The sequence below is a fragment of the Elephantulus edwardii genome, unplaced genomic scaffold, assembly GCF_000299155.1.
Source record: "Elephantulus edwardii isolate Elephantulus edwardi_28Jun2011 unplaced genomic scaffold, EleEdw1.0 scaffold00065, whole genome shotgun sequence".
Taxonomy (NCBI): Eukaryota; Metazoa; Chordata; class Mammalia; order Macroscelidea; family Macroscelididae; genus Elephantulus; species Elephantulus edwardii.
Genome location: NW_006399815.1, coordinates 4043526 through 4059941, shown reverse-complemented (window position 1 = coordinate 4059941; position 16416 = coordinate 4043526). Strand labels below are relative to the sequence as shown.

Here is a 16416-nt window from a genome sequence, read left to right as displayed (position 1 = left end):
CAAAAGAATTTATTATGCTTTTTTCTTAGCTACTCATTTTTCCTTCTGATATTTTTATTGGTTTACATCCAGTCAAATGCATTTTGTTACATACTGTCTTTCATTTACTAGATGTTTGGCTGATGTACATAGAGTTGGGGTTATTTTTTCTTTTTTTTTAAATTTTAATTAAATTTTACAGAAAGGTAGGATTTTCATTCATTCAGTTAGACATTTCCTCCTCTCCTCCAATCCACTTTGCAGTACACCTTTTTTTCCCAGATTGTTGTTACCTACTTTTTTATATTAAACAGGAGTTTGTCCTCCTTTTTTTGCCTTGAATGTACTAGGAATCTTTGGTGATAGTGGAAAAGGAGCTACACTACCAACCCAAAGGCAGGCAGCTCGAATCTACTGGCTGCTCTGCAGGAGAAAGATAGGCAGGCTCTTCCCATGCAATTGGCAGCCTCTGAAAACTGGCTGAATGATCAGCTGTGAGTCGGTTCCAACTTGACAGCAATGATCAACAACAGTAGTCGGAACTACTATTCTAGATTCAGATAGGAAGGCTTTTTGACATTTTGCAAAACTTAATAGATAGGTATTGTCTACATACAAATTTAGTTGTTTTTATTTATGGAATGAAATTGTTTTAAAGTTCAACAACATTGTTAGTAATTTTTTACAAGAAAAAGGTAACTAGAGGATGATCTCTTTTTCCCTTACTTCTTGACCTAAAAAATGTAACTATGAATCATACTGGTTTATGTATAAGTGAGAATGAATACACTGCTGTTGTTTATGTAAATATTGTATTAGAAGTCACTATTTTTGCAATTATACTAGTTATGAAAACTTACTGAGCTTATGCATATTTTTCAGGACGGTCTTTCCAAATCATACAGTGAAGAGAGTGGAAGATCCCAGTAACAATGGGCAGGCACATATTCATGTAGTAGGGGTAAAACGGAGGGCTATACCACTTCCTATTCAAATGTACTATCAACAACAGCCAGCTTCTACTCCTGTTGTTCGGGTTGATTCTGCTCCCGATGTCTCTCCAGTTCCGTCACCTGCAGGTAATTTTACTGTGTTTTAAATAATACTAATTTTAAAAAAAATGTATCCTTCGTGTATTTTAGTATACAGCTTTTTCTTTTTCAATAATATTTTCTTACTTGATCTGTTATTTTATCAAATTGATAGGATTCAAAATTGTTATTTATTTCCTATATCTATTTTATATTAAGTCATCTCTCTTGTTGTTTTTCCTAAAATTTCATTTAAAATTTTTACTTTTCCTTCATATTTTCAGGAATCCCTCATGGACCACAGACTGTAGGAAATCATTTCCAGAGGACTCCTATTACCAACCAATCTTCAAATTTGACTGCAACACAAATGTCTTTTCCAGTACAAGGTGTTCATACTGTGGCACAGACTGTTTCAAGAATTCCACCAAATCCTTCAGTTCATACCCACCAGCAGCAAAGTGCTCCGGTGACTGTCATTCAGAATAAAGCTCCAGTTCCTTGCGAAGTCGTTAAAGCTACAGTAATACAGAATTCCCTATCCCAGTCAGCAGTTCCTGTTAGTATTGCTGTTGGAGGAGGAGCTACACAGGGTTCTGTGGTTCAGAATCATAGTACAGGTCCACAACCTGTTACAGTTGTGAATTCTCAGACATTACTTCACCATCCATCTGTAATTCCACAGCAGTCTCCATTGCACACAGTGGTACCAGGACAGATACCTTCAGGCACTCCTGTAACAGTAATTCAGCAAGCCCAGAGTCATATATTTGGCAGAGTACAAAATATACCAGCATGTACTTCTACAGTTTCACAGGGTCAGCAGTTAATCACCACATCACCCCAGCCTGTGCAAACTTCATCTCAACAGACATCAGCTGGTAGCCAGCCACAAGATACTGTTATCATAGCGCCTTCACAGTATGTAACAACTTCTGCATCCAATATTGTTTCAGCAACTTCAGTACAAAATTTTCAGGTGGCTACAGGACAAGTGGTTACCATTGCTGGTGTCCCAAGTCCACAGCCTTCAAGGGTAGGATTCCAGAACATTGCACCAAAACCTGTTCCTTCTCAGCAAGTTTCATCAACAGTGGTACAGCCACCTATTCAACAATCGCAGCAGCCAACCCAACAGAGTGTAGTGATTGTAAGCCAGCCAGCTCAGCAAGGTCAAACTTATGCACCAGCCATTCACCAAATTGTTCTTGCTAATCCAGCAACTCTTCCAGCTGGTCAGACAGTTCAGCTAACTGGACAACCAAACATAACTCCATCTTCCTCACCCTCACCTGTCCCAGCTGCTAATAACCAGGTCCCCACTGCCATGTCATCCTCTGCTTCCACACCTCAGTCACAGGGACCACCTCCTACAGTCAGTCAAATGCTATCTGTGAAAAGGCAGCAACAGCAGCAGCATTCACCAGCACCCCCACCACAGCAGATACAAGTTCAACAACCACAACAAGTACAGATGCAAGTTCAGCCACAGCAAACGAATGCAGGAGTCAGCCAATCTACTTCCAGTGAGTCAAGTCTAATAAAACAGTTGCTCCTTCCAAAGCGTGGTCCCTCAACTCCTGGTGGAAAGCTTATTCTCCCAGCTCCACAGATTCCTCCTCCTAATAATGCAAGAGCTCCTAGCCCTCAGGTGGTCTATCAGATGGCCAATAACCAAGCAACAGGTTTTGGAGTACAGGGCCAGACTCCAGCTCAGCAGCTGTTGGTTGGGCAGCAAAATGTTCAGTTGGTCCAAAGTGCAATGCCACCCACAGGAGGAGTACAGACTGTGCCCATCTCGAACTTACAGATATTGCCAGGCCCACTGATCTCAAATAGTCCAGCAACAATTTTTCAAGGGACTTCTGGCAACCAGGTAACCATAACAGTTGTGCCAAATACAAGTTTTGCAACTGCTACTGTGAGTCAGGGAAATGCAACTCAGCTCATCGCTCCAGCAGGAATTACTGTGAGCGGAACACAGGCAGGAGTTGGACTTCAGGTGCAGCCACTTCCAGCCACTCAAGCATCTCCAGCTGGACAATCAACTTGTACTACTGCTACTCCTCCATTTAAAGGTGATAAAATAATTTGCCAAAAGGAGGAGGAAGCAAAAGAAGCTACAGGTTTACACGTTCACGAACGTAAAATTGAAGTCATGGAGAACCCGTCCTGCCGACGAGCTATGAACACCAGCAATGGGGATACAAAGGAAAATGAAATACAAGTGGGGAGTCTTTTAAATGGGAGAAAGTACAGTGACTCAAGTCTACCTCCTTCAAACTCAGGGAAAATTCAGAGTGAGGCTATTCAGTGCTCACTAATCAGTAATGGGCCATCATTAGAATTAGGTGAGAATGGAGCATCTGGAAAACAAAATTTAGAACAAATGGACATACAGGATATAAAAAGTGATTTGAAAAAATCCCTAGTTAATGGAATCTGTGATTTTGATAAAGGGGATGGTTCTCATTTAAGCAAAAACATTCCAAATCACAAAACTTCCAATCATGTAGAAAATGGTGAGATATCTCCAGTGGAACCGCAAGGGACTTCAGATGCCGCTCAGCAAGATACTGCCAAAGGTGATCAACTAGAGAGAATTTCTAATGGACCTATATTAACTTTGGGTGGTTCGCCATCTACGTGCAGTATACAGGAGGCTTCAACTGTGGCAACACAGCAATTTAGTGGTACTGATTTGCCTAATGGACCTCTAGCTTCAAGTTTGAATTCAGATGTGCCTCAGCAACGCCCAAGTGTAGTTGTCTCACCACATTCTACAACCTCTGTTATACAGGGGCATCAACTCTTAGCAGTTCCCCACTCAGGATCAAGAGTATCCCAGTCTCCTGCCCTGTCATCTGAAGTTCGGTCTACAAACGGCACAGCAGATTGCAAAACTGTGAAGAGACCAGCAGAGGATAATGATAGGGACACAGTCACAGGAATTCCAAATAAAGTAGGAGTTAGAATTGTTACAATCAGTGATCCCAACAATGCTGGCTGTAGTGCAACAATGGTTGCTGTACCAGCAGGAGCAGATCCAAGCACTGTAGCTAAAGTAGCAATAGAGAGTGCTGTTCAGCAAAAGCAGCAGCATCCACCGTCATACATACAGAATGTGGTCCCACAGGTAAGTCGCTCTGCTGTCACTTTTGTCTTACAAAAATTCCAATTTGTAAATGTAGGATTTTAAGAGGAAATTTACTAAGATATTTTTTATGTGGTAATTTTTCCATGTTTCACTGACATCATCTCACCTATATATCTAGCTGTTCTTTTTATCACGTTCTGGTTTTTGTGATATTAAGCAGTATTTCAGTTCTTAACTTTAGCACATAATTTAAAGAATCTTAATTTTTGTAGACTCATTAATAATTTTCTATACCACAATATCAGAGTCGACTCAATGGCACTGTAACACCAACACCAACATAAAGAAGCACTTACTAATTCAACGCCTTTTGGAGACTTTAAAAATGTGTCATAGTGTTATTTTGAGGTTTATTGAAGGGCTGCAAAGTCTGTTTAAAAAGATTTCTATATTTGACTTGAGTGTTTTCTATGACTCTAAGTGCTTTTATATAAAGGATAGATCCCACAAGAATTTTGTCGAGTGTGTACTCGCTGTATTTTTTTACTTTTTCCTTTATTCTTAAAAATTGTTAATACTTTCCAGCTATTCTGACATTTATAATTTTGCATTTCTTATTCTTTTGTTCTATTGTCATGCTTGTACTGTTCCTTTTTAAAGTATCTAATACCCTGTCTTTGTACATGTTAGTAAATAAAAGTCTTTTTCCTTGAATCAGTGCTACCTAATAGGAGGCTCAGCCAGCCTGTAAAGAATTTAAGGGCAATTATAATTTATTTCCACTGAGATCACTGAGCAGTTATCTATCACTTATTCTCCAATCATTTTTCTCTCTTTCCTAATTATTTGAGTCAACCTATCCCTGTTGCCACCTCAGCTAATCTCTTTTGGCTTGGGTTTCTTTACTCACATTGATGACAGCATTTTTGTTGGGATTGGAAGATGAAAGAAAAGAGTATCATACTTCAGAATAATTGATCCATTAATATTTGTCTTTTCTTCATGTGAATGGATGGACAAGACAGTGCTATTCTGAGAACAGTGTTTTTAGTTTGTATGTTAGTATTGCCGTATTTCACCAGGATCTCTGGTGGCCTAGAGGTAATCAATGTTAAAGGCATGGAGTTCAGCTCCACTAGCTACTCCACAGGAATAGGATAGGCAATCATCTGTGTGATTCACTGCCTCTGCAAACCTGCTGGAGGGTCAGCTGAGTCAGTTATACTTAGTGGAACACAACAACACATACATTTCACAGTACTGGACCTTTGGTGGCCTAGTGGTAAGAAGCTGCACTGGCAATCCCAAAGGCACACAGTTTGAATCTACCAGCTGCTCCTCAGGAGGAGGAGCCTTATTCTCTGATGCAATTTGCTATCTTTGAAAACCCCCTAGATGGTTGCTGTGGATCGGTTCCTACTCAGTACACAGCAACAACAAATAAATTAGAGGGAGCTCTGGTGGATTGGTAGTAAGCAGTTGTACTGCCAGCCTAAAGGCACAAGGTTCAAATACACTAGCTGTTCCCCAAAAGAAAGATGAGCAGTCTCCTTCCATGATTTTGAAAACCCTCTGGAGGGGTAGCTATGAGTCCCTTGTGGTTCAGTGGTACGTAACAATAAACAGATATTTTTATGTGTATTCCATGTATGTGATAATAATTGATACTAAGTTACTGGTGGAAGAGAAACCCTAATAATGCTTTGATTCAGCACTTGGCTGCAAACCAAAAGTTTGACAGTTCAAATTCACCAGCCACTCTATGAAAGCCAGATGTGGCAAGTATGCTTCTAAAGATTGGAACAACCTTGGAAACCTGTGGAGCAGTTCTACTCTGTCCTACAGTGTCATTATGAGTTGAGATCTGCTTGACAGCAATACTTTTTATTAATGGACTTGTGGAAAATATATTATTTGTGCATATACAATCAAGGTTTTTACATTTGCATTGTGTAATATATGGTATATATTCAACACAAAGGATTTTTTTGTTTGTTTCTTTTATTCTGTTATTTCCTAGTTCATTTTGATTATGTTCTTAACTCTCCCTTGAATATTTCATAATCTTGGTTTGTGTTTGGTTTTTTTGTTTCATTTTCTTTTTTGTAAAAAAAAAACTTAATTGTTTTTGTGTGTGTGTCATCAAATCAGATCTGACTGGTACAGGAAGAGATTGTCCCTCCTTCTCCAGCAGATCTGGATGGTGGATTTGAACTGCACACCTCTGGGATTGTAGTGTAGCTTCTTGCCACTAGGTCACCTACCTGTTTGTTTCATTTTCATAGACACGTTTTGTTTTCTACAACTAAATGTCCTTGCATAATCTTTTTAATTACTCATCTTTCTCTTGGGGAGAAATTTAGTATTGTTGTAATTATAATGTGCCATCAAATCAGAACTAATTCTTGGCGATGCTCCAGTGGATTTCTAGAGACTGTAAATTGCCAAGAAGATTGCTCAACTTTCTCCCATGGTTGATTTGACCCACTTACATGAAGCAAAATTAGAGAAAGACTCCATGACTATAGCATTGTTTTATCAACCCTCTGTTTTGTGTTCTTAGTTGTCCACAGTGATTATATTCTATACTGATAAATCATCAACAGGTAATAAATAATAGTGTGTATTCGGGTTAAGAGTACTAAAGCATTTCTCATTTAATCCTCACCACACTTTTAAGATATAAATTATTCTTTAGAGACATGGATTAAATATGCCAAATATCTCACCCAGTATTATCAATTAATATAAGCTGGCCCAAGTTTTAAACCTATGTTTCTTGGGGAAGGGGGAGGAGGGGAGGGAGAAAAGTGCAACAATGAATGACTGGAAACCCTAAGTCTCTGTAAACTTTCATTAAAATTAATTTTAAAAAAGGAAAGGAAAAAAGCACACAAACCTGTTTCTTTGAAGACAAAAACTCGTTTATTTTCGTCTCTGTTTTAGATTTTTCTTTAAAGTTCTCAGAAGCCCATTTCTATCCAATATACTGGATGATAATTTTTAAAACTTTAATAGAACAGCTTTTTGCTAAGCACTGAGCAAGTAAACATGTAATCAAATTGTGAAATGAATGTTTAATTCATGATCTGCAATGTCTGAATTAATTTTCTTTGTAGTTTTCCTAAAGATGTAGTTTCTTTAAAACAACTACTTTTTGGTTTTTTTACTAATAATTGACAGAAATTTAAAATTTTACAAGGAAAAAGATTGTGTGCACAGTATCTAAGAAAATTTGGATCAAAAAGCTAGTATAGCAGTTAGCATAGTTCATGTTAACTACTCTGTAAACGTAAAAGTAAAATCTTGTGCTTTACATTCCTTGCCCTACTTTTTTCCAAATTTCTTATCTGACATACAGTTATCTCTTCTCTGAAACTAGTTTCTGAAGTCATCTTCCTCACTAATTTTTTTTTTTTTCATTTTACTGAAAGTTTGCAAATCATACTGGTTCTCATTCAGTCATTCAACATATTTTATAACTACTTAAAATTGATTAAGGAAATTCATTAGTTATAATACCTGGTTAACCTCTTATTGTACAGTACTTTCCTCTTTACCCATATTAATTATTTTTACTCCCCTTCACTTCCTTTCCATATAACCATCCAAGAATTATTTTGTGGGTAAACATTTCCTTAGGTTTCATGTCATTGTTGATTGCCATTGAGTCGAGCATGACTCATAGCAACCCTATGAACAAAAGCCCTTCAATGACTGTCATTTCTCAAAATTCATAGTTTCCAGAGGCATGTTGTTTAGGCAATGTAGGGGTTTTATACCATAATTACCTTTTTGTGACTTGCTCATTTCACTCAGTGTAATACATTGTAAATTCCTTCATGTCATGTAATGTTTTACAAATAAATTCTTTACTGTTTTTTTAGTGCCACGTAATACTCCTCTAGGTGACTGTACCATGCCCATTGCCATAGAATCGAAGGCAATTCCTAGTTGGCCTTTCAGCAGGTTCTCAGAGGCTGTGGATCACATAGGAGGAGATTGTCCAACTTTGAATTTGAGTTGTTGAATGTACATTGTTGCGTGTGTTATTAAGCTGGAACCAACTCATAGCTGATCCTCCAAGAAGTTTTCAGAAGCTGTAAATTGCACAGGAGAGGGCTGTTCATCTTTTTCCTACAGGGCAACTAATAGATTCAGACCTCTTGCCTTTGAATTGGCAGTGCAACTCCTTACCCCTTTGTCTTGGGATAAATGTTTGTATTAATTAAGTTGTTAATTTTTTTCAGTGCAAGCTTATAAATTATATTGCAGTCTTTTTGTTTATTTTTATAGTATTAATAGAATTAATTTATTAAACTATATAATCAAACCACATAAGCTATAGAAGGACCTCTTATGGCCTAGTAATAAGAAGCTGCACTAGCAACCCAAAAGTACATGGTTGAAATTCACCAGCTGCCTTGCAGCAGAAAGATGAGCAGTCTCCTTCTATGCAATGAACTGCCTCTGAAAACCCACTTGAGGGTCAGCTATGGGTTCTAACTCGACAGTACACAACAACAACAGTCACACTCTTGTTTTCTCTTGCTTTTCCTTTTACCTACCTTGTTATTGAGTAATGTAGAGTTGGAAGTGGCCCATAGCTGACTGCTGAACCTGTGGCAAGTTTTCAGTGGCAGTTAATCATGCAGGAGATTGTACATCATTCTTCTCCTGCAGATCAACTGGTAGATACAAATGGTGTGCCTTTGAGATTGCAGTGCAGCTTCTTGCCCCTAGGACACCAGTGTTCCCATAGCAGTTTATTAATTTTTAGTCCCTTCTCATTTCTGTTAACACCCTAATATAGCTTCTGTGTGTAAACTTTCCCTTAGCTTTTTGTATTAGTAGTCCTAACTTACGTCACTCAACAATATTTCTTCTTGATTCAATTATGTTATACAGTATTTCACTAACTCCTGGTCATTTTCAAGATACTATTTCAGCGATGCATCATACTCCATTGTCTGGTGGCATCATAGTTTAATTTTGAAGTTTTTTAACCATTCCTCCATTGATAGATAGCATGGGTTATTTCCAGCTCTATCCTGTTATAAATAATACTATGTAAAACTGGGCATTTAGATGTCAGTTTGTGCTACAGCTCTTATTTCTTTGTTATAGATTCTTTGTAGTGGAATTACTGGTTAAATGGTACTTTTATTCCCAGCTTGCTAGGGAAACTCCAAACTGCTTTCCATAATGGTTGTGCTGTTTTACATTATCACCTGCACTATATGAGGATTCTCATCTTACCACACCCTCATCAACATTTGTTGTTTATTATCTTACTGAATTTTGCTATTGTTCCTGGGTGATTTGAATCATTGTTTTGATTTGTAGAATTTGATTTGTTGTTTATAAGGTTTATATAGACAGCACCTAAAAACAACAACAACACAATAGCTAATGATACTGAGCATTTCTTTCTGTGTTTGTTGCCCATTTTTAATGCAATCTTCAGTGAATCTTCTTCACTCTGTAGATTCTCTTTTTACTCTTTTGGAAAATTTTTTGATGCATATAAGAATTTCACTTTTTTGAGGTTCCTATCCTCTAATGAGTGAAAACCAGATGAGTTGTGGGAAAATATCAAGGGTATCATCCAGGAAGAGTGCAGTGATTACAAAGACAAAGGAGGAAGAAAAGACCAAAATGGATGTCCAAAGAAACTCTGAATATTGCACTGGAGCGCAGAGAAGCCAAAGCAGAAGGAAGAATTCAAGATACTACAGAGCTGAACAGAAGATTCCAAAAGACAGCATGGGAAGACAAAGTAAAATATTGCAATAAAATGTGCTAGGAGCTGGAGTTAGAAAATCAAAAGAGCTGAATTCACCCAGCATGTCTTTAGCTCAAGGAACTGAAGAACAAATTCAACCCTCAAGTTGCTATAATCAAGGATGCTTTAGGCAGAATATTAAATGATCCAGGAAGTATTAAAAGAATATGGAAAGAATATAGTGAGTCACTGTATCAAAAGGAATTGGCAGACACAGAAGAATTTAATGAAACAACATATGAGCAAGAGCCTATGGTTATGAAGGAAGAAGTTCAGGCTGCTTTGAAGGAAATAGTAACAAACAAGGCCCCAGGAATAGGTGGTACATCAATTGACATATTTCAGCTAACAGATGCTGCCCTGGATATGCACACCAAGTTGTGCCAAGAAGTCTGGAGAACAACCACTTGGCCAACTGATTGGAAGAAATCTATATTTGTTCCCATTCCAAAGAAGGGTTACCCAACAGAGTGTGTAAACTATAGAACAGTATCATTGATTTGACATGCAAGCAAGATTCTACTGAAGATTATCCAAAAATGACTAGAACAGCAAATCATCAGAGAACTGCCAGAAGTCCAGGATGGGTTTAGAAGGGGTCGTGGTACTAGGGATATTGTAGCTAATGTTAGATGGATCTTGGCTGAAAGCAGGCAGTCCTAGAGGAATCTGTGTTTTATTGATTATGCAAAGGCGTTTGACTGTGTGGATCATAACAAACTGTGGCTGACTCTGAGAAGAATGGGAATCCCAGAACACTTGATTGTATTAATGTGAAACCTATACTTGGACCAAGAGGCAGTCATCAGAACAGAGCAGAGAAACACTGCGTGGTCCAAAATTGGGAAGGGTGTACTCCAGGGTGTCTCCATACCTTTTCAACCTGTATATAAAACATATTATCTGAGAGTCTGGGCTCTGTGAGGAGAATTGTGGCATCAGGATTGGTGGAACATCCATCAATAATCTGTATTATGCAGCTGACACAACCCTGCTTGCTGAAACTGAGGAAGACCTGAAGTGCTTGCTGCAGAGGGTCAGGGACTACCGCCTTCAATATGATTGAGGCTCAATATCAAGAAGACAAAGATTCTCACCACTGGACCAATTAGCAGCATAAGAATGGATGGTGAAGAGATTGAGATTGTTCACAGCTTTAGTTTGCTTGGCTCCACAGTTAACACTCTTGGCACCAGCAGCCAGGAAATTAAAAGACATATTGCGATGGGAAAGTCTGCTGTTAGGGACCTATCCAAAGTACTGAAGAGCAATGGTGTCACTCTGTAGACTAAGGTGCATCTGATTCAGGCCATGGTCTTTGTAATCAGTTGGTATGCATCAGAGAGTTGGACAGTGACCAGGGAGGATAGAAGAATTATTGATTGATGCCTTTGAGCTGTGGTGCTGGAGAAGAGTATTGAGAGTACCATGGACTGCTAAGAAAACAAACAGGTTTGTCCTGGAGAAGATTAAACGAGGCTGCTCCTTGGAGGCAAGGATTCTGAAGCTTTGTCTGAAATACTTCAGACTTGTTGTAAGGAGGGACAAGAGGGACATCATGCTTGGGAGGGTCAAGGGACAGCGCTGGAGGGGAAGACCCTCTATGAGTTGGATTGATTGAGTGGGGTAATCAGGGTGGGTGTGTCAGAGACTCAGACGATTGACACAGGATAGAGCAGGGTTTAGGGCTGTTGTACATAGGGTTGCTATGAGTCGCAAGTGATTCAACGACACATAACAACAAGAGTCCTCTGGTTTATCCTCTAATTGTGCAGCCTATTTATGCCATATATTAGGGCTTCTAAGTTTGCCCAAATTCAGGGTATAATATATGACTCTTTCTTTCCATTTTCTGCATACAGATACTCAGTTTTGCCAGTACCATTTGTCACGTCCTTTTCCCACTTAATGGATTTCATTTCTTTGTCAAAGATTAGCTATCCATTGTTGTTAAATGCCAATGAGTATAACTCATAGGGACCCTATGCACTCTAGATCTGAACTCTCCAATATATTTTTCTGATTGCATTTTCTCCAAGACACATCTCTCTGTTCCTTTGGTAGTCCCTGGGATAGCCAACACTCTTCTCCAACACCACAACGCAAAGACATCAATTTTCTTATGTCCTTCTTGTTCTCTGTCTATGCCTTTGGGATTGCAGTGTTGTTTCTTAGCCACTAACTAGGCAACCAGAGCTCCCTTTAATAGGTGGATGGATTTATGTCTTGGTTCTCAGTTCTAGTCCATTGGACCAGAGCTCTGATGGCTTAATGATAAAGGGTGGTATTACCAACTCAAAAAATGGTGTTCAGATCCACCATCTACTCTGTGGAAGGAAGATAAGCCATCTCCTCCCATCCAATTTATAGCCTCTGAAAACCTGCTCGAGGTCAGCTGATCTGTTCTGATTCTATGGTACATAGTACCACCACCACCATCTGTTACTGTACCACATTGTTTGGATTGCTATAGTCCATGTAGTAGGTATTGATATCAGGATGTAAGGCTTCTTATTTTGTTTTTCTTCTCCCTTAACTCCTTCCTTTTTATCAAAGTTAGTAATTTTTTCATCTCTTTGGAAAATCATGATGAAAACTCATATCAGGTTTGTATTATACCTGTAGGTTACTGCTTAAGGGTCAGATACTACAGTTGCAACATAGGGATGACAATGGCTGGGTCTGACCTCTGCCCACTTCATAAAGGGTAACTTTCTCCATCAATAATATCCATAGCAGCAAATAGATAGGTGTTTTGTCAGCACACAGCCTTCCATGCTCCTGCACCTATTTCTATCAATCACTAGATTCAGTATTTTTCGTTGATTCAAAGATTTTACTCACAGTTGTACCAAGAGTAGGATTTAGTAGGGAAGTTAGTTGAAGAGTAGGGAGGCAAAGAATATCATCAGTCTAAGTCTAAAGTTTAGTCCAGCAGCCCCAAGCCAGATTATCAGCAAAACAGAATTCCTCAATTATTAAAAGTCCCTGTTCAATTCAGATCATTCAGCAAAAACAGCAAAACCTTTAACTGTGTCCTTTATCTCAAAGCTTCTATGATTCTACCTTGCCACAGTTTCTCCACAGCAGTACCACAGTCTCTCTACCACAATCACCAGGGTTTTGCCACCATTGTCTGACTTTGAACAGGGTCTTGCCTCAGTCTTTTCAAGTCTTACTTGAGCCTTACTTCCCAGTATGGGAAGCACTCTCTCGTTCTCTTATCTTAGACCCACAGCTGTTGATGATTTGCAAGGCTGTTATGTCTACAGTTAAGGTAGCTGGAGGCCAGAGAGAGGGCTACGGTAGTAGCTAAAAAGGCCAACAAAACAATTGCTTCTTGGTTGCATTAACATTTTCACAGTGTTAAATCCAATCCATGAGCTTGATACACTGTTCCATTTATGTGGGTCTCTTCTGTGTTTTTGTAGCAATATTTTGTAGTTTTCTTTGTATTGATCTTCTGTATCTCTGATAAGCTTTACCTCTAAATTTTTTGTCTTTGGGGTATCTGTTGAATGGTGTCTTGGCCTGTCTTTGGTATCAGAGTTGTGCTTGCCTCATGACAGTAGTTTGGGAGTGTTCCTTTTTTAAAAAAAAAAAGATTCTGAAATAGCTTGGGGAGATTTGGTGTTGAATCTTCTCGAATATTTATTAGAATTCACCTAGTAGATGAAGGCATCTGAATCAGATGTCTTTTAAGTTTAATTCTTCATAGTAATTCTGCAATTGTTTGCAACACTACCTATTCATGTTATTTGCATATTCTTTTTCTTGTTAGATTTGCCATCATTGTGTAATTTTATTAATTGTTTTAAAGAAACATTTCTGTTTATGCTATTTATTTCATTAGTTTTCTATTATCTGTTTCTTTTATTAATACTCTAGTAATTTAGTATTTCTTTACAGTAGCCTTTTCTTACTGTTCTGTTGTAATTGTCATAGATGTTTACTTAAAGTGTTGATTTTGGTTCTTACTTGATGTGTGTTTATTGTATGAATATACCACAGACTTCTACATTTGCTATGTTCTAAGATTTTGACTTGTTGTGCCTCTTATTTTCATTTACTTCCAGATATTTTTTTTTCCATTTCTTCTATTACCCTAAAGTGTTTAAGCAGGCTTTTACTTAGTTTCCTTGTTCCTGAATCTCCCCCCCGCCCCCCGCTTGATCTTTCTGTCATTGATTTCTAATCTTATAGCATTTTTATTTGAGAAGGCGCTTTGTAATATTTCAGTGTTTTGTTTTAAATATGTTGAGGCTGGCTTTGTAACCTCATGTATATATAGTCTGTTCTAAAGAATGTTCCATGTGCACTGGAGAATGTGTATTGTATTCTTCTTGAGTGGAGTGTTCTATGTTATGTGTATTGTATTCTTCTTGAGTGGAGTGTTCTATGTTATGTCTCTGTACCAGGCTGATTAATTCTATTGTTTAATACATAAGCATTTTTATTTAATTTTTTTTTTTTTTAGTTTAAGCCTCCTGCTCTTATTATGGAGCTATCTATATCATCAGTGTGTTAAAAGTTGATTTGTGTCTCTCACAGCTCTGTCACTGGATTTGTAGGTATTCATGTTTAACTGACTCTTCGATCATTATACAGGGCTTTTCCTTGTCTCTTGTCCTTGTTCTTGCCTTGAAGTCTGTTTTTTCAGAAATTAATATTGTTTCTCCTATTCTTTTTTTTTCCTTTCTAAAAAATACAGAACACTTCACGAATTTGCATGCCATTCTTGCTCAGGAGCCATGCAAATCTCATATCATTCCAGTTTTATTATATGTTCTGTTGAAGCGAGCACACACCTATTCTTTTTGATTGCCTTGTGCCTGATGTATTTTTTTTTTCCTACTCTTTGGTCTTTCTTTATCTAAGGTTTGTCTTTTATTAATAATCAGTTATGTTTTCTTATCTATTCTGCTATTCTCTTTTTTCCCTTGGCTGGTTCATTTAATCCATTCACATTCCATGTTGTTATCAATAGGCATGGTTTTATTGCTGTAATTTTACATTATTTTTGTGATATCACTGATTTCTTTGTTCCATTTAATTTTTTGTGCTCAATTTGTTGCATTGATAACTTTTCTTATCATTTCCTTCATTGCTGCTGTTTTAGTACTTATTAAGTTTTCATGCTAAAAGAATGTTAGTTTGTGTTTTATTGACTGTGCAAAAGGTTTTGATGTGTGGATCCTAACCACCTATGGCTAACACTGAGGATACTTGACATTCCAGAACACTTAATTGAATGTACTTATATGAGGCCTTCAATATGCATTACATCTCAACATCAAGGAAACAAAAATTCTCATCACTCGGCCAGTAGGAAACATATGATACAAGGAGAAAACTTGAAATAAATTGTCATTTATTTCATCTTACTTTGTCCACTGTCAGCACCCTTGGTAACAGCAGTCAAGAAATACAGACCTAGTGCACTGGGAATGTCTGCTGTCAGATACCTCTTCAAAGTACTGAAGAGAAATGACATCATCTTAGACTAAAGTATGCCTGATTTATGCCACAGTATTTTCAATCACCTGCTGTGCATCTGAGAGCTGGAAAATTGAATAAGGATAGAAGCAGAATTGTTGCCTTTGAGTGTTATTGGAGAAGAGTATTGAATGTCCCATGAACTATCAAAAGTACAAAAAGATATGTCTTAGAGAAAGTGCAGCCAGAGTGGTCCTTAAAGGCTAGAATGACAAAGCTTCATTTCAGATTCTTTGGGCATGTATTAGAAGGGCTATTCATCAGAAAACGACATTGTGCTTGGAAAAGTTTAGGGTCAGCAAACTAGAGGAAGACCCTCAACTTCATAGATTGACTCAGAGACTGCAGCTGTGGGATCAGTTATATCAGGGATGATAATGTTAGCACAGGTTATGACCAGGTTTAGATCTATCTGTTCATAAGGTGGCTATGAGTCATACTTGACTTGCGGGCACCTTACAACAATAAGTCTTTATAACTTTTCTTTTTTTATTTTCATAAGAAATTTTAATAATTTTCTTGCAAGTTACCATTTATTTTCTGTTTCTGTAAGTTACCATTTATTCCCAAGTTTGAAAAGTTTTTCTTTCCAATTACTTTGATTGCCTCTTCTTTTAAAAGTTCTGTAATTATGCTTCTTATCCTCCCCCTTTATTTGGGGGAGGAGGGTGGTTTGTAGTTGCCTTCACTTACAGAATGATATTTGTGTTTACTATTTTTCATCTTATGTGTTTATTATGCTTTTGAGTATTTCTATGTCTGGGTCAGTTCCTGAGTGGTGATGTCACGTATGCTAATTTTGGGTTGATGTCTTTTGTTGTAAGTACTTGGTTCAGAAAACTACCGTAAGTATTTCTTGTAAGATTTCTATAGATGCACAGATTCCCTGAATTTCTATTTATCTAGAAATCCCCTAATTTTGCCATCATATTTGAGATACGGTTTTGCTGTATATAGTTCTTTAGAGCAATTATTTTTCATTCAGAGTTTCTTTATATATATGCCTTTTTTGTATGCATAGCTTCTGT

The 16416-nt window shown here is 37.7% G+C and overlaps 1 protein-coding gene across 1 annotated transcript in view; it reads left to right on the top strand.

Moving 5' to 3' along the window:
* ARID2 (AT rich interactive domain 2 (ARID, RFX-like)) overlaps positions 1–16416 on the top strand; it is a 270114-nt gene that overhangs the window by 188271 nt on the left and 65427 nt on the right. Inside the window, exons 14-15 of the mRNA XM_006888177.1 lie at positions 862–1058; positions 1295–4146. Of these exons, the coding sequence (XP_006888239.1) occupies positions 862–1058; positions 1295–4146 (3049 nt within the window). The remainder of the gene's footprint in view (positions 1–861; positions 1059–1294; positions 4147–16416) is intronic.